Here is a 22,341-nt window from a genome sequence, read left to right on the forward strand (position 1 = left end):
AAGCGGACGCAATTCAACACCAGGAATTTGCACTTTAACTGGACATGAGTGCATAATGACCTAGATTTAGTTGTTGCTGTCAACATCAACATAGTCCTTTTATTTCGTCATCAGCTGAAAACCTTAAAATGCTATCATGTCATGTAGAGATCAAAGATAGAACATTTGATGGCAACACTCAAAAATCCTGTTTCAGCACCGCCACCATGTGAACAGGTGGAGTGTGTCTGGTTTCTGACACTACGTTGCTATTGAATCCTCGGCTCCAGCATCGTCAGAATATGAATCTAACAACTGCAGATGCTGAAGCTGAACAACTCCAACTTCCGATGGGAGTGCAGTTTGATCATATCAATGTTTAGATGTCTGTTTTTGACAAGTTTGGCAATTTGGAATTAACTATTATCAAAGGGATGAGAAAAAACAGACATTCATCATACTACATTAATCACTTGAGGACGGACAATAGCTTACTTGTTACATTCTGGATTTTTACTTTGATTGGTTGTCAGAGAAAAATCCAGTGATTTCAAATATGCTTCATTTTTTTGCATAACTGTATTATATTGTAAAAGAAACAAAGATGCTTTCTCATTGTAGATATCATCAAACCTCCGTGTGGTATGAATCCTTGACATATCCAGACCGTGCAAGCATCACAGACTTATCGTGTTAGAGATCAAGCTACATATAATAAAATAGTTGATATGCACATTAGATGTTGTAGACAAGCTGCAAACTAGGATGAAGTCTGACTTATAACAGTTGAAAAACTTATGTACCGATACGCCTTAGATTTCATCTGTGAGTGTGTCGAGATCTAGTGTGTGTTTGTTTTTTTACGTGTTTTGGATTGTTGATGAGATAGAAGAGTGTTTGTAAATGTGATATTTTGTCATTTGGTATGAGTCATGAATCATATTTAAGGAGGCATGATGCTTCTGTTTGTTTCTACCTCGCTAAGTGTCGTCCTGAGAAAGACCGGCTCAGTATTCACAAATGAATCGTCGATAAAACACACAATTACATACAATCGCTGGTGGTGATACTCAATTAGCATCACATGTCCAGCTTGACACAGAACAACGGACTGTCATGTTACTGCATTCATACGTTGCCAACAAACAACATTCTGATCGTTGCCGAATCTACATTATTTCATCACTGTGACTTGCTGTTTGGCAATTGGATATGCAACTAGAAATAAGAGTAAGATAGGAAGGAATGGGCTGTAGCGAGGTGTGGTGGGTCTCATGGGATATCAACCTCGTAACAGCGTGCATGTGGCCTTTTGTTCATTACTGGGTGTTGGCATGACTGGACACTGAGTCAAATGCCAATAGTCATGGATATTCCTGTTAGTTGTTTATGTTATTCGGAAAAGTTCTTTGAAAGGAAAAAAGGAGTAAGACGAGTGAGAGATCAAAAATATTCCTGGTGATGTCTGACATAATAAGATGACAGAACATGCAGATGAGGAACAACCACACATCATACACAAACACACACTGCTATACACACACGTACACACACACACACAACTCAGTTCGACATCAATACACAAAAAACTTACACCACTAGCAATCTTCGGCACAATAACGGATTCGCCTAGAATAGAGTGTTAAAGGAAGGAATGGTGTATCAGGTGGGGAAGCGAATAACCCAAATCTAGTCAACCGGAGTTCTGTGATTTGGGAGATCTGAGGTTACTGTGTATTGAATGACGAGATCAGATTCAAGTCAATTACTCACCTGTTTCCTGTTCACTCGTTATGTAATTGGGCAGGAACATAGACTTATGAAATAGGATTGAGAAACTCATAAGTGAAGAGTGAAATAAAGTGATTCCCTCCAATAAGGTTATTGTTACCCATGTGATAAGTTTACTTAGATGCAGACAACAAATCATATTCTGATCAATATAACCATATAATATATATATATTAAAATGAGCACTCATTAAAAAATCCTTTGAAAATAGTTATTTAATAAATATTCAATAAAATATAAGTGGCAGTTCATTAACTGAATTATTTATATTATATATTACATGCAAAATGCTGCGTAGCAAGTCCTTTTGTGCAACCCAGAATACTTTGCACTGGTCAGGGGGTACTTATCTCAAAAAAGGTTGAGAACCACTGAGATAGAGGATACAAGTTTTTTTATGTATCAGATGAAGCTACTTCTTTGTTTTAAGGACTCAACCTGAGGGATTATTAGCATCGTTATGCTTCGATGATGACCCAAAATCCATTATGGAATAGCAATACTTTAGTTTATGAACCGTCCATTTCATATAATATCATTTCATATCAAAATGCACGCCCATCCCTATCAAGTCATACATATTCTCTCACACTTCAGCATGCAGTCCATTGAAGTCTTAATGTTTTGCAAGATGTTTCCAGTAGCTAAAAACGAGGTGTAAAAGCACACTTATAAGATTACATTACGATTATATAGAAAAGTATATGGCTTGACATAATGACGATCTAAAAATACTTTGATTGAATGGTAATTCAAACCAATCTTGAACGTGCCAAATGTGTCACTCATCTCAGCCACAGAGCAGGTTTCTCTTTGAATTCAGTATTTTTTATTTACCTGTATATGGAGACATTTTCTATGAGGTCTGTAGTCTCCGTGTCCGTCATGATGATGCCCTTCGGTGAGACCGTCAATGTTACTTTACGAAACTTCTTAGCACTGGCCCTAGCCTGTGAACATAAAATATTTAAAAAACACAGTTACATCAAATGGAGAAACCATCTCGCCACAGAGCTAACCTGTCACTCTGACATGAATATAAGATTATCTTACTTCTGATGCAACACCAAAAACCCTCAAATGCTTCAGTGTCTGCCGAGCAAAATTAGGCAGCTCGCATAAAGTTCTCCCAGAAATGTGGGGAATTTATAAAAAGGTGACAGAGTCTGCGGGAGGGAAGCGGGAATGTGTTGCTCAGAATGAAGGCTACACATTGCAACTCGAGGTTGGGCTGGCAGCCTCTCGCTCCCCCCGCCGCGTCACTCCATCTGGAGTTTCAGAAAACACGGCCATAGTGCTGAGCTTGCGGTCTGCGAGGGCGCCTTTCGACAATGACGATGACCTCCTCAACGTGCGATTAGCAAAGCTCATGAAAGCAGTTTAGTTTCACATCCGAATGATATCGGGTTAAGAATCAGTAAAGTGACATTGAAGGAATACCGAAGGGGAAGAGGAAAGAAGTTATTTTGTAAAAATGACAGTTTTAGGAAAGGCATAAACATTTAACAACAGCAAGTAGAACAAATGTAGAATAAGACTCAAGAGATTACTTTTTTTTGGTCATTTGTTCGCACAAAATAAGAACTGAAATAATTTTAACAAAACATGGATTTACAAAGAAATACATATTTTCATATTTTCCTTAAACTGTTTATGCCAGTTATACTGCACATTTCTACATTCGCCCTGCACGGGAACCCTTTCATTTCAGAAGGTGAAATAAAGGCCAACGGTGGAAAGAAGCTGAGGATGAAAAGAAGTGGGATCTTTGCTTTCAACCGAAGGACTTCTGAAGGACAGCAGGATCAGGATGCGATCTGGTGCATAAGTGTTGCGAGCCTAAATGCCCCGGAGATGGTGACAAGGAAGAAGCACATGCATGAAACTACAGCACTTACAGTATGGGAAACTTATAATAGAGAGAGAACGAGCGCCGCGGCAGACTGGCAGCTCCTTCGTGTAGGAAGTGCTAACAACCAACGTTTTCTTCGGTCATGTTGTGCCTGAAGGACGCATGTCGCAAATGGAAAAGTCACAAATGTATTCAGCAATCCCGTTTAGGTTGATTGGTTTCCAAGGGAACAGGCAGAGACAACCAAGTTGCTTTTCCTGTCCTGGTATAAATCAATTGAATCTTAATCCGGCCATTAGGTTCAGTCTCTCATTGAGAAGTGGGGGGTTCGTGATGAGGCCTGGCTTTTCGTTCCGTCGAGAAAGCCTTCCGGCAGATTGGATTAGTTCTTATTATTGGCAGCGCTCGGTGGAAAGGTGTAGAGGGAATACAACGTAGGCGAGTTTGTGTTCACAAGAATACAGGGCAATTAGATTTGTGTGTGCCTACAAACTCACTGGTTAAAACGCAACAGTTTGTTCACAGTTTCCCAAACAGCACCGTGACAACAGACAGGATTGTGAATCGATGTTCAGAAATCCCCTGTGTGGCTCAGTGTTGTTAAGTAAACATCATATCGCTGATTTGACTGCTCCACGTGTGCAGCGACTGATAATCCTGGATTAGCAGCTATGTTGCTGACCTTGATACAGACATGACTCAACTACGACATGCCAAGAGAATTACAGAACGTCAATAGGGTGAATGGGACCGATTGCACGGATCAATATCTTACAGAACTTTTAAATTAGTACTTTTTCTTGTTTGTCCAACAGGCTAATTTAAAAGACAACACTGGATACTAAATAGGATGATTATGAGAGTGTCCACAATGGTTTGATGCCACGAAGAATACATTTTCTGAAGTAGGAGGGACTTCTGTTTTCGTGGTACCCCAAGTGGTATTATAATGTAGAGAGGGTATGACAATATACCTAATTTGCATATATGACCATACTGACAAAATATTGTCCCGCATTATCAGAATAACATGCATGACAATCTACATTTGACGACTACTCGTTCAGATGATACGTATTTGAGTTTGAGGCTGTCATTTCACAATCGCCAAGAGAGCGTCTATATAAAGCATCGTGGTAATTGAAATCTTCCCAATGTCACTCCTGAAGGTTCTCGTTGCAATTGAAGATCCTGACATTGCTCACAGCTTAATGTGCAACACTGTTTGAAAACATCAGGATATATCTATCTTGTGTACTGATAGATCCATCATGTGTGCCGTATTCTGTAAACACAATGAAATTGAAGTATAGTGTTCCAGATGTGCATGAAAGCGCCAATGTGAGTTTTGTTATGAGGTTGTAGGAGGCAGAAAGAGACCAGTGACTCACGGTGGCAACAATTCTGCGAATGGCAGGCGAGGCCATCTCCTCTCCTTTGGGCTGGCCCACCAGAGTCATACCCAGGTACTTCACGTTGAACACCATCCCCTCCAGCAGAGTCTCCTTGGTGTCCGTCCAGTTCTCTGGCAGCTCTGATTGGACAAAAACACAAAGGACATCGGGAATTTACAAAAAATGTGGTTGAACAAGGTTATACAACTTCAAATAAAGTTCAAATAAAATGTGCTTTAATAAACAAGAATGGGCACTCGTTACCTTCGCATATCACAAGATTGGGCATTTAATTATGAACATGTTGGCATTAGTTGCATGCCAATTGGATACAAATTGACCGTGCTATGGTAAAAAAAAAGATGTTGACCTTTCCATGACCTTGACATTGACCTTTGACCCCAAAATCTAATCAAATGGTCCCCGGATAATAACCAATCATCCCACCAAATTTCATGCGATTCGGTTTAAAACTTTTTTTGTTATGCGAGGAACACGCATATAAATAAATAAATAAATGGCGATCAAAACATAACCTTCCGCATTTTCAATGTGAAGGTAATAAAAGATCCAGAAAGATATACAGAATAATTAGCAGCTCAAACATCTGTGAATAGCCGCTTGCCAATGATAGCTGAACATTTAGCATAATCCACTTTGTCATGCGACAAAAATGGTCATTTACAGGTTAGGAAAAGTCACACTTTGAAATAAACTACATTTAAAAGTCGGAGCTCTGCAATATGTTTTCTATTAAACTTGTAATAGTACAAAACCATGTGTGCAGAAGAAGATACAAATAAAACAAACAGAGCATAAACATGGCTCATGATTTATTTTGTCTATGAAACCTTCCATAAGTGATTCTGCTGTTCCACACCATGTTTACATTTTCTTAATTTGATCAAATCCCATTCAACTGACATCTGTTATCATTGTGTTCTCAGAGAAGGAGTGCTGTGCTGCACAGGACCAACACACCCAGGACACGCAGCGCTCCGGGAGACAGAGAGGCTGTCGTGTCTTGCTGTTGCCATGACTTCCAACAGGTAGCACAAAGCTGCTGTCCTGTGGGCCAGGAGGGAGACCGTGCGCATGCAGAGAGCCGGAAACATCTCTCAAAGACACCTGGACACCCCGCAGAGGAGCATCAGGAGACGGACAACTGACAAAACTAGACAACAGACCACATTCTGTGATGAATGCAATGGGGCGACGAGTGAAACCTGATCCAGATTTTAAAGCAGTCTTTTAACGCCAATGTCGCTGCGATAAAGACAACCACACAACGCATGCAGTAACCATCTGATACATATTCATATAGAACTCGTGCTTCCCTTCTCCAGAGGTATCTCTGCACACACTATCATGATTGTGACATTTAAAAAGAGAGATAAAGAAAGATAAAGAGACACAAACACAATGGCTGTCTAACACTCTCCTGGGCTTTACTGGCAAATTCTCCAAATGGGCCGAGCCATCTGTCACTGGCAGGCCCCATGCAGCTGTGAAGGCGAACAGCAGAGAACACCATCCTCTAACAATGCTTCCAACAGCTCTGAATTATTAACTAATGTTCAATCATACTATGGGGGGCTGGTTCAAAACTGGAGAGCGCATTTCATGTTATTAAATGGCATCGCTTTGACGTGGTTGGTTGCTTTCCACCTGTTCTGGATGAGAGGTGTAAGATGATTAAAAGTCTCATATTTGGTCTCACATACATTGTGACTAATACTTTAAACAATTCATGGTTCCCAGCATGAATGTTTACACCATTTAAGGATGGGTCTTTAATGGGCAACGGATCCATCAGGGAGAAATTCCTCTTTTCTCTTTCCCCTCTCCGCAGGAGCTCGGAGGTCAGGGTTAGTTACTGATCACAGTGGGTTTCAGTTACGGCTCTGTGATTTCCGCAATGCGGAAAACACAAGACAGAATCGTGGGAACTGATATTAAGATGGAATCAGCTGGGAAACACGGAACATTTTAGAATTTGCTGATAGTTGTTTCTAACAAAAACCACCTATCAGAAGCAAAGTGGCATTTGGCATTACATTGTGATTGTTTTCTTGTGAATTGATGAAATGTCAATCTTCCATCACATGATTAGACACATTTTTTTCTGACTTCAGAATGTGCTTGAATTGGAAAACACAGAAATCTGTAAAAAAAAAAAAAAATTCATAGGGCCTTTGTTTTGGGCCTCTGCTCAAGAACTCTCTTATGACATAAAGGCATATTAAAAACGCGACAATATTTATGGGAAGGCATTTTTCACTGTTGATAATTGAAAAGGATTATTTCACAAAAAAATTCACATGATTCAATTCACATATACTGTATTGTGGTAAACTATCTGAACTTTTAAGATTCGAGTGTAAACGCTGTGGAAACTTTCAGCTTTTGACAGGTAGATATAAAAAGCTAATAATGAAAGAACACAATGCAGTGAAAATATCGAAAATAAAAATGTATATGTGATTACCATGAGCTACAAACACTAGCATCTACACTTATACCCTAGTGGGAGCATCCATGTGGATTAACAACAGCAGTTTTCTCCTGACGTTTATTTGTTTTGGGAAAATTCTATTAAAAAGCAGGCGCAGTGTTATGTGTCGGGCTGGTGCAAGGCCTGTGTCTGTGTGTGTGTGTTCTCACCTTCCCCCTTGTTTTTCCCTTCAGGTGCCAATCAGGTGATTAGTTGCCACCCGTGCAATCTAGTCATGCTGCACCTGGGTTCCTCAGAATTGGCCAATCAGCAGAGTGGGAACCAATTAAAAAAGGAGGAAGTCTGAAGAAGTTCTGGACCTGGATTTGTTAAGTGCATTTGAATATCAGCTAATGAAACTATACAGTGAAGAGACACAGATATATACGGATGGTGCTAATAAACCTGAGACAGGAGTGACAGGATTTAGGTGTCAATACCAGACAAAGGAATAGGAATCAACAGAAGAACTGATCGTCTCGGGGTCTACTCAGTGGAGGTGGCTGGTTGCACAGTGTGGGTGGAAAAGGCAAGACAGTAAAAAGGTGTTAAAATGCTCTGACTCATCTTCAGTCCTTGCAATCTTAAGATCTTTTCATTCAAACAGTCGTCAAGACTGAAGATGAAGTCCTTCAGTCAGTTACATGAATAACCAGTCAGGGAGGTCAGGTTAAAATTCCTGTGGGTTTCAGCACATGTAGCTATAGGGTGAGTGGGAATGAGAGGGTGGACAAGTTGGCAAAGAGGGCTTTAAAGAAAGGAAATGTAGAAATTCGGTTTAGTATCATTAAAGCAGAGGCCAAGTGTATCAACTGGGGGATTCTAAGGGGTAAGGAGCCAGGCCGAGTTGTGTTATGTTGATTTCATTTAATGAAATGACCCTGAGTGACAATAAATCTCGTTTTAACATTTGTCCTACATTAGTTTTGTCACATTCGTCAGCGTTCATGTGTTCGTCCCCTTTATCCCCGCGACTAATCAAAAGGCGACGTAACAGTAGTCAAACTCATTGGTTGTTCCGCCATCATAATTCAGTATTTTGAATTTGCATGCAGTATTTAAAAGACCCATCAGCGTATTCACATAAAAGCTACGATGCAAGTTATAATGCCATTGTCCGGAGATGTGCAAAAAATAATAATATTCAGCTCTGTTGAACGAACAACTGACAAGAATAGCCGTTTCATAGCTGATCCAGCTGCCGTAGCATAATAATATGTACAGAGTGCTCTGTGCGCCTTCAGCTCCATGCAGTGATCACCAGCTGTTTCCTTAAGCTCCACGCTTAGTAATTGAATTTGTGAATTCTGCTCTGGATGAATACACTGACGGTTAATTAAAAACACAAACGCTGGCGCACATATGTGAACACAGGCACGACGAAGCAAGGAGGGGGAAATGCGTGCACAAACCCCTTCCCGAGGATGCCATCGTTTAACTATAACGCCAGGAATCTCTTGTCTGTGGTCTTTGCACATCTCAAGAACCGTCCATGCGATCAATTTCACACTTGGCGGTACGAGCGCTGTCGAATTTGGACACTCGACATGTTCTGCATCAGTGACCTTTGAATAAACAATTGAAGAGTGCTCCGCTCAGCATTCAGGGGGAGGAGGGGGCTTCATATCACTGCGGACCTGGAGTCGAGCGTGTGGTCTGCAGCGTTTATAGACTGCAGCTCACTTTTGCTGCTGGATGCCGGGAGCCAAACAATCCGCCCACACCGACTTGGACCACCCGCTCTAAACAGGCACTTCCCCATCTGACCGTGGTGCAAGCAGCGGTACCGCAAGCCAAGCTATCAGCCGGTTACGGACTCTTGGAATAGTTGGAACAGTTGGAATAGGTGTGTGCTCCAGGGTCAAAACAACAAAAGCATTCCCTGTTTACGATTTCCCGACAGGTCAGTAAGTAGGCCATCTTTCTCACCGCATCTTGGTTTAAATCCAATGAAATATGTACAAGGCCAATACGTGAGAAAGGAAATATACATCTTGCTTTTTAGACCCAAGTGACACCCCCATCCATATTCTCGTAACATAATCCCTTTGCCGTACTGTTTTACTCATCCGATAGAACTTTGAATCTAGGACACCACCTTGACAGAGAAAATAGGCCGCACATTCAGGGAAGATGGTGGGCTGAGAGGGTGTGTGTGTGTGTGTGTGGGGGGGAGGAGGGGGTGTAAATGGTTTCCAGATTCTGCCTTGAGGGGGAACCGAGTAAAGCTTAGTCCTTCCTTTCAAACTCTCGCTCTTCTCACCATTTTTCTGAATTCTATCCCTCCACTCACCTATCCTCACCCAGTGCATCTTGTTTAACTTCTTCTGGCTGAATAAAAATTTAAAAAATCATCCCCCTCTTCACATATAAGAGACTTCTGATTATCAATCAGCGGTACAGTGCAAGCCACTCGTTTCTTTTCTTCTTTTCATCAACAACAAAGATGGAGTCATGGGATCAAACAGCCAATTATGCTGAACAACCGCTAATTCCATCACTAACAGCCTGGCAGCAACATGGAGGTGGTACCTGCACATTACATGACTGATTACCTTGGCAAGGCATCAAAGGAAGTGTAGAAACCACATTAAAATGCTCAGATGAGGCGGAATTACTTCTCACAGGACATCAAACTCCCAACTAAAATGAAATTTATATTACACATCCAATGGGTCCAAAAACAAAAGAAGAAGAAAATACACCTTAAATCAACAGGTCACTTTAAATCTTATTTAAAGTGGATTGAATTTTGTATTTCCTTTGTCTTCAACCTTTATTCGGTCTCATTCTGAACATGGTCAAAGGTTTTATTTGCCTATGTTGTGATCTTATGGTTAACTTTATGGTATTGGTTTTATTACTTTTATTGTAGACAAATGTTTGGAGCACTGAACCAAACACATGTACCTGTGTGGAATAATACAATGTTTAAAATAAGTAAAACCAGTTTATTTTTCCTGCCAAGCGACCTCTACACATTGAACCACATGGGTTTCTGTGAACTCTGACTCTTTTATACAGCTCACAATTCCCTGGTCTGCCCCTTTTGGTTAACCCCTCCCCCACCAATACCCGAATCTTAACCACTTCCCTTCACTTGAATAAAGCCGACCACAACCCTTCAACCACATTTTACTATAATCTACCTCCACCCCCTCCCTCGTCCTAACCACTCTCACCCCTATACCCAATCTAAGTTTCCATCAACGCTGATTCCTCACCGTATGGAGCCAGCAGATCACCAGCAATGAATATGACTGACAAAAACCAAAGCAGTGTTGAGACTGTGCACAACCTCAAGGGGAGAGCGTACGAGTACGAAACTGATGAGCAGAGGCATAGGACCATTGTATTATTCCCCCACCCCTAAGGCTGAATCAGCATCCTTTTAATGTCTTATCTATTATTTTACATGTGCCAGTGCACTACACCTGGGGATGGAGAGCGCCTCCCTTTTGACCCCACCGTGAAACTTCTTTTTAGTTGCCGAATTTTGACAAAAGTGTTGAGATCTGACGGCTTGCTGGTTCGTCCCTTGTTAAAAAAAAGAGCTTTCTTCAGTAAAGCTTATGAAAAGCTATTACAAATTCATCTGCGTCACCATGAGCCAATTAATCAAACACAACACTGCCAGAGGAGAGATTGCTCGTTACACAGACCGTTTACGATCTCTTGACAGTTCTAGTTTATCATTGACTAAAGGGCATGACATAGGGAGGCGACATGCACAGTAAATGTCCATTTAAAGTACGTTGGATAATTTTTTATGGAGTGACACAGCTGTTACTGTTTTTCTATGTTTAACAGCGGCTCGCTGTTAAATTAATACTTCTGAGATTTCCATATTGACCTTTCTGAGGCCATTCTGTTGCTAGGGCAACAACGTTGGTCCAAGTTTACTTCCTGTCAGCAGCTGCAATAACAAACACTGGGACAGGAAATATAAAGGGGCCCATTTCTAATGTTTACGTTGTCAAGGTTCTAGGTATGAAGCACCGAGGTACATTTTTCTACCCAGTGACCTCTATGCACATTTCATCCGACAGTTTTTTCTTTAACATTTTCGGAGCCGTTTCTATAGGTACACATGGGAACGTTAGACACTAATAAACCACTGAGGGAAAAGAAATCTCAAATAAATTGTCTTGTATGAAAAGAAAAAAGGGTCCCAACGACACCTAAATTATGAGGTATATTTCAGTACAGCATGTAATGAAATACACGACAGAGAGTGAAGATCATGCCTAAATAATGTAACCACATTAACGATGCAGATACTGAAGGAAATCTTTCCTCGCAGCTATTTATTCACAAAGCATAATTGCTCAAAACCATAGAAGGATTGTTTTCATTAGCAACTCAAACAGGGTATGATTATTTCTTTGCTGATACAGATCTTTTCCCCCTGGAGTCTGCTGGCTCCCATTTCAACATCTTCATCAGCTATAAATAGCTCCCTTGACAGAAATCCATTCATGGAACAATAGGTTTATTTTTTATATATTTTGTTTTCTATTCAAAGGGTACAGCTGTGACTTGTATAAGAAAGACTTTCCCAGTCCTGATCTCAGGCTGAGTGCTAGGAAAACATCACTTTGCCTGTGCAATCATTAGCTTGCTCATCCATTATCACGGCAAAGCAAAACAAGTCACCTTCAAGAGCTGCTAATCTCATTTATTTATCTGTGCCCCTTTCGCAGATGAGGCCTTCCCAAGGGACTCCCCTCTAATGCGCTAGATCACTTTAAACCCTTCCAGCTGAGTGATGGATGCTGGTCTGACAAAACAATCGATGGGAGTGTTTGAGCTGGACCGTACAGTTGGGGTATGGCCTATTCTAACTAATGTATACACATCTTATTTATATACGTTGTCCTTTACTTAAAAAAGGTGCATAATATGAGATAAGGAGCATTTAGATTGTCTCTCAATGGCTCTCACCACTGTGATGTGATAGTTGTTGAGATATTCTGTCTGGACCAATGTGATGACATAACCAACAAACTGGAATTGCCTTTACGGCTAATATATGTACACAAGTAAGTTTCTTTAACAGATACCTGATATTCTATCTTGCCTTTTAATGAGTACCCTGCTATTTCTAGCATCCTTTTAGAAAAGCGGAATACATTTTTAAAAAACACAAAAAGGTAAAAGTGCTTTCATCAGCTTTTCCAGCCTGTCAGATGTTGCCTGACAGGTCATACCCAGGGCAAATAAATGACCCAAGCATTCCCAGTGGAAATTGGACCCCTGAATGAATGGTATGATCTTATCCAACTTAGCCATGGGCACCGAAATCTTTTTGTTAATGTAAAATACCAAAATTATAAATACAAATAATTCAGAATTAATAAAGGCAACAAAAGAGCAGCAGCAGATTTGTCAGTCATTTGCTTAAATGTAATATTTAATGAATGATATAATCATTCAAAGGAAACCGTTTAAAAGGTAATTCACAAAACTCTGGTTTGAACATCAAGACCTCATCTCAAATCATATACATCAAGAGAACTTCTACTGGGCTTTCCGGGCTTTATTTTAACCACAATAGCGTGCACACTATGTTTCTACTCGGGACTACAAAAGTTCTCCATTTTTACTTTGACAGTACAAAGTTATATTTAGGAGTGGGTACACTTCGGCTCTCGGTGCCGAGCTCAGACGGGGACATGACGTCTCAGAAATGTTGAATTTTTCAGAGGAACAGAACACCGAGATGGGATTTAGCTAAACAGTGGAGAAGCAAGTTCAGTCGAAACGCGTGCACACACACACAGATACATCTACACATCTGCAATACTGAATCTCTCTTTCTCTGACACACTCCAACAGAATGACAATAGAAAACCTGCTCAGAAAGACCCGGAGTGACAGCATATCCCACTTCACAGACAGCTGCCAAGGAAAACAGAAAGAGGACTCGGGTGTTAGGACTTTACTCTGAACAGGGAGCTAAGTGATTTGTGGTGTGTGAGTGTGTGAGTGTGTGTGTGTTGCAGCAGCTTTCCCAAGATAGGGTCTCTTGGTTTCCTCGCGTTGCATAATTCACTTTGGGCCGGGGAACCTTGTTGGTGCTAAAAACACTCCAGAGAGACGGCACAGAGCAGAACAATAATGAGCTGCATATAGGACACACTGTGGAGTGATTACAGGTGTTGGTGTTTATGGAGGTGAAACAGGGAACCAGACATGTCCTTAATCTTCGTTTAGAATGAAGGAGTGAAGGGTGCTCCCAGCTGTCAATGTTAAACTGGCTCAGTGAAAAACATGTAGCCTGAGATAACCTCGAAGACTTTAAGAGAAAAACAGATGAGGTACCAAATATAACCACTTACAGCACATAATATATACACAGGGGGGTTTTGACAAAATGTTATACACTCACCATAACACAACTCTCAAGGGTTTCGCAAAGAAAATCAATAAAGAATATGGTGCGGAGCAGTTTTTAATAACATGAGGCTGAGGCTTTAAAATCAATATTTGTGCAGTGCAACAGTAAAGAAAAATACACTCGCAGCTTCAAATGTAACAGCGTGAGCATGTGATTCTGTATACATGAGTTTTAGGCTGAATATTATCCTCCAATAACCAAGATACAACAAAATCATAGTGGCAGTTGTTTTTCTGAGACATATTTTAAGTAACATTCGCAGTGACCTTTCCAACTAAATGAAAAATAGGCTTTTAAAAGATGTAACCAAAGCCCCTGATAATATAGTCAGCGCAGTACAAACACACGCACATCTCGTTAGATCCTTCCTCCATCCTTATTCCTAAGCGTCCTGTTATCCTTAAACCACAAGGAAGAATTAAGGGGACTCCCCTTGGCACATTGGGGATTTAAGGCATTAACTTAATACATAAATGATACTTGTGGAATAAAGCTCAAAAGGACTCTCACTAAGCTCTGATTAAACCCAGACAGGACAGAAAAAGAAGAGACATTATTCAATTTCAAAATACCCAAAGCGAGCGCAGGATTAAAACACGAGCAGACAAGTTGGACAGGAGGAGCATCGAGTGTGGCGAAGCACACGACCCGGTGTCGGGTTTCCACAGCCTTGTTCTCGCCCGCCCAAATAAACCACAGCGTCATCTGACAACACCAAAAGCCCCTTTTTGTAAACTGAACCGGATTCATAAGAGATGATGGAAACACATTTAAGTGTAACACCCTGTTCTGTTTCTCCTGTGTTCCGTGTCTCCTCTGTCTCCTCTGTGTCTTCTCTGTCTTAATTGTTTAATTCCCTGCACCTGCCCTCAGCCACTCTTGTCTCGTTACTGTCTGATGTCGTACACCTGTTTCCCCCCCTATATATTGTGTCAGTCTTTCCCTTGCCTCGTGTCAGATTGTCGTCTCTAGTTCCGTGTCCTTTTCCCGTCGTCCTGTCCGTGTTCCTGGTTCTGCCTGTTGACCCTGCCTGCCCTGAACCTGGATTCTCTGCCTGCCCCTTTTGGACCTTGTTTTTTGTAAACTGTTTTGCCTCATTAAAGAGTGCTTTTTATGTTATTCATATTGCGTCCAGCTGGTCTCTCTGCGCCTGAGCCTCACCCCGTCACAAGAACCTGAGATTAAGAGGTTGAGATAATACGCTCACACACAAGTCTATATGCTAGAGCTAATGGACCAACTGAAGTGATGACCTGATGATGAGGTTAGAGAAAAAGGTCACGGTCTCAATAAAGTTTTTACAATTCATCCCAGGGGGGGGGGGGGGGGGGGCAGCAGCTGCGCTTTTGACAATAATCACACTGATCACACACTGTTGGGAGGATTTCTCTCATGCAGCTCTCTTCTTGGAGAGACTCACAAAAGGCCACAATCATCGCCGCTAATATTTATACAACTAACATAAAACTGCATTTTAACATGTTCACTGCGCCAAATTGCGTATGCGAAAAAAAAAAGAGGTGGCTGGGAACAACCTTTTGAAGGTAACATTTTTTTATTAAATCTGTTTCAGACTGCTAAGTCTTTTTATCTCTTGGTAATTGTGAGTTTTTGGAGTCACGCATTCTCAGGACCTTGAGGAATACACACGGCGTTTGAACAATTTTGAATCTTCAACGATAACCTGTTTAATTGATTTCCTATTTCAAAGCTTGTTCCGTGAAAGCCCATTAGCGTGCCTTCATCATGCTATCTATCCTCAGTCTGCGACTGGTGAGACCGATGAGTGTGCGAGCATGAATTATGCAGCGTATAGGTGGTAAATCTGCTCAGTTAAATCATCATCCGATACACTGAAGCTCAGCTAAGAGCACTTATTGACTTTAACTGGTCTTTTAAATGACTGGATGTACACACACTATATAGATCATGTATGTAGTGACTGGAAGACGATATAGCTGAGTGCTTCTCTTTTAAGCTGGAAATGTTGAACCACAAGGTTATTAAAAACTTTAGTTTTTTTAATCTCCAATGTGGTTGATGGTATTTTACGTGTACAAAGATTCTCCTGTATTGGCTTCAGAAGTGATGCGTTTATTGACTCTTAATAAAACGATAATAGGAAATCCTGTACTGTGACTAATATAGCCAAGACTTCCCATGTTACTGTTGTCGCACATCCGTTGGATGGAAGATAATATTCTTCAAAGCCACTTAAAAAATTAAAAGAAGAAGCCGGTGTACTCCTTGTAACTTTATCCTGGCTTTTTGTTTCTTATCCTCGTCTGTTTGTCTGCTCTTGGTACATTTTGTGTGTGTGTATGAACAGGGCTTTGCTGTAAAAGGTCATGTACTGTATGCAAATTGAAACTTTCCTGTAGGCATGTAAAATAAATCCAGGACCCAGGCACAGCAATGAAAGCATTCAGCATGCAAAGATAATGCAAATTAATTTTTCAAAGCAATTTTCTTGTATTATTCAAAAGAAAAAAATATGTTTTCAGTAGTTAAGGCAAGTGCAACTGAAACAATTAGTAGAGTGATTGATTAGTCAATCGCCATTAAATATAATCTGCAACTGTGTAGATAATTGACGAGTCGGTATAGTCATTTTTAAAGCAGAAATAATTTTTAAAAATACAAAGAATAATCTGTGGGCAGTTTGGGACAAAACCGAATATTATTCCAAAATATTCTGTTGGTCGGACAAAACAACGCAAAAAATAAAGTCACCCTGGATGTTTTGTCACCACCTTTTTCCCCTCGAATGTATTGCGGTGGCAGTGGGGAACTAAGAAAACGTATCTCAGACAAAAACTGATACAAACTAAGCCATCCGCTTGACTGGATACCACTGTGTGCGTGTGTGTGTGCGTGTGTGCGTGTGTGGGGAAATGAGTTTTCTGTGAATTGTGTCTCCACATGTGGTACTCAGAGAAACAGTGATGACTCTGCATCAGAACACCAATCCAAATGATAGATAGATAGAAAGATAAATAGATAGATAGATATGGTATTCATCCCGAGAGAAATGTGTTTGTAGCAGCAGCAAGCAAAGTTACAATATATACACACACAATACAATGACATATTACATTATAGAAAATTAAATAATAAAGAAAATGACAACAAGCAAAGTATATATAGTGTATATACTGTAAGTGTGTGTAAAGTGAAAGCGGTGCGAGGGTTATTCATGTTTATTCAAAGCTCAATCAGCCCACATTTATTTCACATTAAATGAAATTAAAAGCATCTGCTGTAATGTGCTCCACACTAACAATACCATTCATCCCTCTCTCTCTCTCTCGCTCTTATACTGTATTGTTTACATTCCCACAGTCATTATCCTGCATGTTCTATTATTCCCTCCCATTGTTCTGCCCCCTCGCTCTCTCTCTCATTCTCTCACTCATGGGTTACTGATTCTTAACGAGCCATTGACGGACAATTGCTCCTCGAGGGTCAGCGCTTACGGACACCATTGACTCCTTCAAGTCCTTCAGTCGAGCCCCTGTCAGCTTGAATAGAACTGAAGGCTCTACTCGCTGCCAGAGTTTCCAACCAGTCGCTAACTTCAGATCCAGCTCTTCTCTGGACTGCACAGCAATACAAACTATTATATTCTGACCTTTTCTTCTGCGCAATAAAACACACTTGAAATATGTATCCAAGAACTCAAAGAAGCTACTTATGTTTCTGCTTTGATATTAATAACACAGCTGTGCAGCAGAAGCACGCTTTGATATTTACACCAAAAAAAGAAACCCCAGAACCATGAATACAGACTGGATTCAACTGGGTCCGTCCCACAGCCTCACGGCTTTAACCCTCTGGAGTCTGGGGTCATTTTTTTAATTTTACAAAAAAAATGTAATTCACCTTTTAAAGGCTTTTGCATATGACACATACCCACGTGTTATACATCAACAATCTCAGCTCTCTATATAATGAGGCACAATTGTCCTCAGGCACAAGTGGAAAGAGAAAATATGGCCCTAAAGCTGAGAATTGAAGTTCGATTTTTATAAATTCTTCATATCTCTTGTGAAAACACACCTTTACTCACGTGGACGAACCGTTTTGGTGTTTGAAATTGGTTTACCAAAGGTCCTAGGTTCCTAAAAGCAGTGAATTATCGAAATACAATGCTAGATACATGGAAATAAAGGTCTAAAACCACATTTTGTTTGATTGTTTTTTGAGTAGAAATGATGTGGTCCGTCACACCATTCACCAGAATGATAAAAATGGGACTGAGAAATAAGGGTAAAGTAAAAAATTCATATTTTAAAAACGTAAACAGTGAAAAACGTGGTGCTGCGGGCGTCGACTTCAGAGAGTTAAACTGAGGCAGACTGCACAGCACGGACATCCTTGGTGCCAAGGGCAAATGTTAGTGTGTGTGTGTGTGTGTGTGTGTGTGTGTGTGCCCTGAGATACAGAAAGGTCTGCACTGCTTATACATGATGTGATCCAAAGGGAGAGCTTGTACTCCGGGCACATGCTGCGTCCTCTCCCCTCCTGCCAGCCGGCTTTGACCTCGACAAATGACAACGGACGACGGCGAGGCGCGACGGGGGAAATGTGCTACGTGTGCGTTTTCTGTTGGCGAAAGAACCGAAGACCGACTTCACGCATGCCCATAAATAGATCTTTTTTAATATTGGCGAGGTAGAGTGGAAATGTAATTATTCAGTCTTCAGGTGCCTCTTGATGCCGGTGGTGTAACTTAATATAGCAACGGGTCTTCATGGATGGGACATTATTTCTCATGACTCATCCTGAGGTGGAACGGATACAGAAGAAGAGATTTGGGTGTAATAGTTCAGGTGCTAAAGATTTGTCAGTCTTGCACACCGTCGGCAGCATGTGGCATTAAAAATGCACATTCGGAATGCCAAATCCCTGGTGACAGTGAAGTACTCCAGAACCGAACATGACATTTCAAATCGTTTTTCAATGTTCTTCAGACAGGGAATACAAAACATCGATTGCTTTGCCTTCTACTTTAATGCAATTGGCTTTTGGTCACTCGGGCATGTTACCTAAATAATCCTTACAGCTCTCTGCTTGCAGGACCCTCACACGGAGAGACACGGCTTGCAAACTGTTTTATCTCCCACTGCCGAAGAGAGAACGCTGTGACACTGCAGGAAGAAAAGTGTTTGGTTTAAATCACAGGCTTCATCAACGTTGCATGGCAAAAAGTTATTTTCTTATTTCCAAGCCTTCAATCAAGACTGTTGTGTGTGTGTGTGACAGACACTCATCTCCCTTCAGTCCTGAATATATTTTCTCAGCAATTTCACCAATTTATTTCACAGCACATCCTTGTTGCCTATTTCTTGATGTCCACGACTACCAGAGCAGCAACAAATGGGACATGCATATCCATTTGGTGAAGCAAATAGCTGGATATTCATCTGTTTCTTTCATGACTAACATCTTTCATGCCGATCTGATTATTACTGTGGTTGAAACCTCTTTTGCTCCACAAAAAAAGGGGAAATAATTCGTTTTTAAGACTCATTTCAAGAACCTGCTCAACAACATCATTTAACGCCTCATTAGCAGTGTTTATCTTTGTGCATAAGGACTGATAGTTAAGTGATGAATTCATTATACGGGCAAACAAGACGTCTGTCAAGGGGAAAGTTTGACCTTACAGCGTCAGCAGAAAGGTCGGGCGCCAACCAATATAATCACGCCGGTAAATTTAGCTTGTTCAGTGATTTTGGAGTACTAAAATTCAACAAGTCATCAACATCCTATCAAACGCGTCGGTCTCATCTCTCCTTCACACTGCAGTGTCACAATGAAGCACGCGCATACTAACGCATCACCACGTGAACTTTCAACAGAAACTCAAAAGTTCTTGATGGCAGTTACAATGTAATGTGATATTCATTTTCAATCATTTGACCAAGCGAGTTCATTATGTCTCCAAAGCATCGCTCTATGAAACAACTTAGCAAGGCACAGTTATTGCCAGAATTTCCCACAAATGAACTGTATATTTTCATTAGATTTGGTGATTTTAACGAGGGTGACCGCGCCTCCCGTCCACAGACCCATGAGGGACAACAAAAAAATCATCTCTTCTTCTTTTTCTTTTTATCCAACTTTAAAATCCCACCTAATTTGCGTGGATGGGCCGAGCAGCTGCAATGTTTCCTCATTTGAATTCCAACAGGCGGCTTAAACGCATCGTCACACGCTGGCATCCAGACGCCGTCCTCCCTCCAAATGTCCTCGTGGACATCAGCAGTCTGGACTGTCTGTCTGGTCTGTCTGCGAGTGCCATGTTCACATTCTTAGAGCCTGGTTCCTCTCAAGACACAACCTGCTTCTCTCATGAGGTGAATTCTGCTCCAACAAACATACTATGGTCTTTTCTCCCCCCCCTCTCTCGCTGACGAAAACAACAATAAGCGTAGAAAAGCACAATGCAGTGGCTCCTACCAATAATGTGACACGACAATGTCTTTTCAGTTTCTGATGTTGACGGTTTGTTTGTCAGCTCTTGTCATCATAAAGTCACCATTGGTAAAGATGAAGAATATGGAGGCGCTGGGGGAAATAACAACTCCCATCCATTGATGTTTGTAGAAAAGCCAAGATCAGAAGTATCAGTCCAACAGCCCTCAGCAGCCAACATCCCAACCATGTAAGACAACCTCATTAAAGCCCTCATCCAATGAGAACACTTTGAAATCCCAAGCTCAACACCACATTTTCAATAATTTATGTAGAACATAGAGAGTACAGATATCAAGCACATCATCCTAGTTGTGAAATTAATCAGCCACATTTAATTAAAGCTGGCATGGGCTGCCGATTATTCACAAAGCATGAATCCACGATAAGGCACAAAAAAAAGAAAAGGAAAAGCAACAGCATGTGAGCATTTATGGCAGCGAGAAGCTCACAGGCGTTGTAGCTGCAGGGAGGGAGCATTCAAGACAACACTGGCCCCTCGCTCTGCCCTCACCAATGGTGTGAGGGGGTTTGTTGCTCTGACCCGTCACTCAGCACTCGCAACCTCTCGCACTTCACACTGTCGTGCATGGCTGGAGGTGCAACCTTGCACATCAACACTTTCTGAATCATTTTTCTTTTTTTAAGGGGCACTTTGTGAACGGCCTCATTGTTGTGTGCGATGGGAGATAAAGAAAGTAGCAACCAAACTGTAATCACTGTAGACTCAAGTCCGGATTACACTCCTTCAATGTATTCAGTACAGAGTATAAAACTCTATTATCTATCTATTGTTGTAGGATTCTATTGTACACATTGTCTGATTATTAGTATGTATAGTATAGTAGGCTTCAACAAAGGATCATTTTTGTCTATGAAATGTGAAAAAAAGAGTAAATTTCCCATCTCAAGTTCTAAAATGATGCCTTCAAATGCCTTGTTCAAAAAAAGGTCCAAACCCCAGAAATATTATTAAAAAATTAAACTATATAAATATAATGTTGTTAAATTATTTTTTTAAACAATCACATCCGAGAAGCTGCAACCCAAAAACAATTGTAAGCAATTGTAGCATGATTAAACAGAACGACTGATGAAATATATAAAAAATCTTTTGTATTTGTGGATCGACTGCGGGCTCGATTATTCACCCAATTTCCGGGGTCGCATCCAGCTAGCCCAGATGTTTTGAGGTCAAAGACAGTCGACAGTGGGACTAACTATAGAAGGAAGTAAAGCAATTACAACTGAGAGTTGAACTACACAACAGTGACACACTTCATTACATGCAGCTCCGCTACAATTGGCAACAAGACAAACAAAAGCTCCCGGAAACACAACAGTCCATCAGAGGCACACATTGTCCTTCTTCCCCTCCCTCTCTCTCTAGGTACATTTAACTGCCTCTGCTAGACCTTCACAGCACTGTACCAAACACACACACACACACACACACACACACACACACACACACACACACACACACACACACACACACACACACACACACATACACACATGCTGCCTGACTCACTTTCGTGCTTGGAAGTTCCCCATGTGTGCCGCGGAACTCCGGGGCTCTTGATAATCGCTCTGCCGGCGGATTTCAGGGCATCCATCCCGAAAGGTGCGTCTGATCTCCGGCAGGTGGATTCCCCAGTCTCCGAGTCCGGACCACGGGGAGGAGTTTTGGGGGGGAGGGAGGTACAATACAGCAGGCGGGGCTCGACTGAGAGGGATGCACCAAATAAGGGAGAAACAAGAGAGAGAGAAAAGGCAAAAGAGAGCCAGCTGATAGAAGTTCCCACCCTGAATCGCGCGGGTTGTCTTTCGCCCCTCACGGAGACTCTCTGGCGACCAGCTGAGGGCGAGCACGCGCACCTACCGCACGGTCTTCAAAGTTAAGGGCGTGTCCTCGACAACCTTGACCAGCTGACGGTCCAAAGTGCTC

General features: G+C 41.3%; 1 protein-coding gene across 1 annotated transcript in view; it reads right to left on the minus strand.

Moving 5' to 3' along the window:
- The window catches only part of si:dkey-71h2.2 (low density lipoprotein receptor adapter protein 1), a 37,212-nt gene extending 15,203 nt beyond the window's left edge, over nt 1-22,009 (minus strand). Inside the window, exons 1-3 of the mRNA XM_056427435.1 lie at nt 21,925-22,009; nt 5,014-5,156; nt 2,608-2,720 (exon numbers count right to left, since the gene is read on the minus strand). Coding sequence (XP_056283410.1) covers nt 2,608-2,720; nt 5,014-5,156; nt 21,925-22,009 — 341 coding nt within the window. The remainder of the gene's footprint in view (nt 1-2,607; nt 2,721-5,013; nt 5,157-21,924) is intronic.
- Between the last annotated feature and the right edge of the window lie 332 nt (nt 22,010-22,341).

Source organism: Pseudoliparis swirei, chromosome 12, assembly GCF_029220125.1.
Source record: "Pseudoliparis swirei isolate HS2019 ecotype Mariana Trench chromosome 12, NWPU_hadal_v1, whole genome shotgun sequence".
Taxonomy (NCBI): Eukaryota; Metazoa; Chordata; class Actinopteri; order Perciformes; family Liparidae; genus Pseudoliparis; species Pseudoliparis swirei.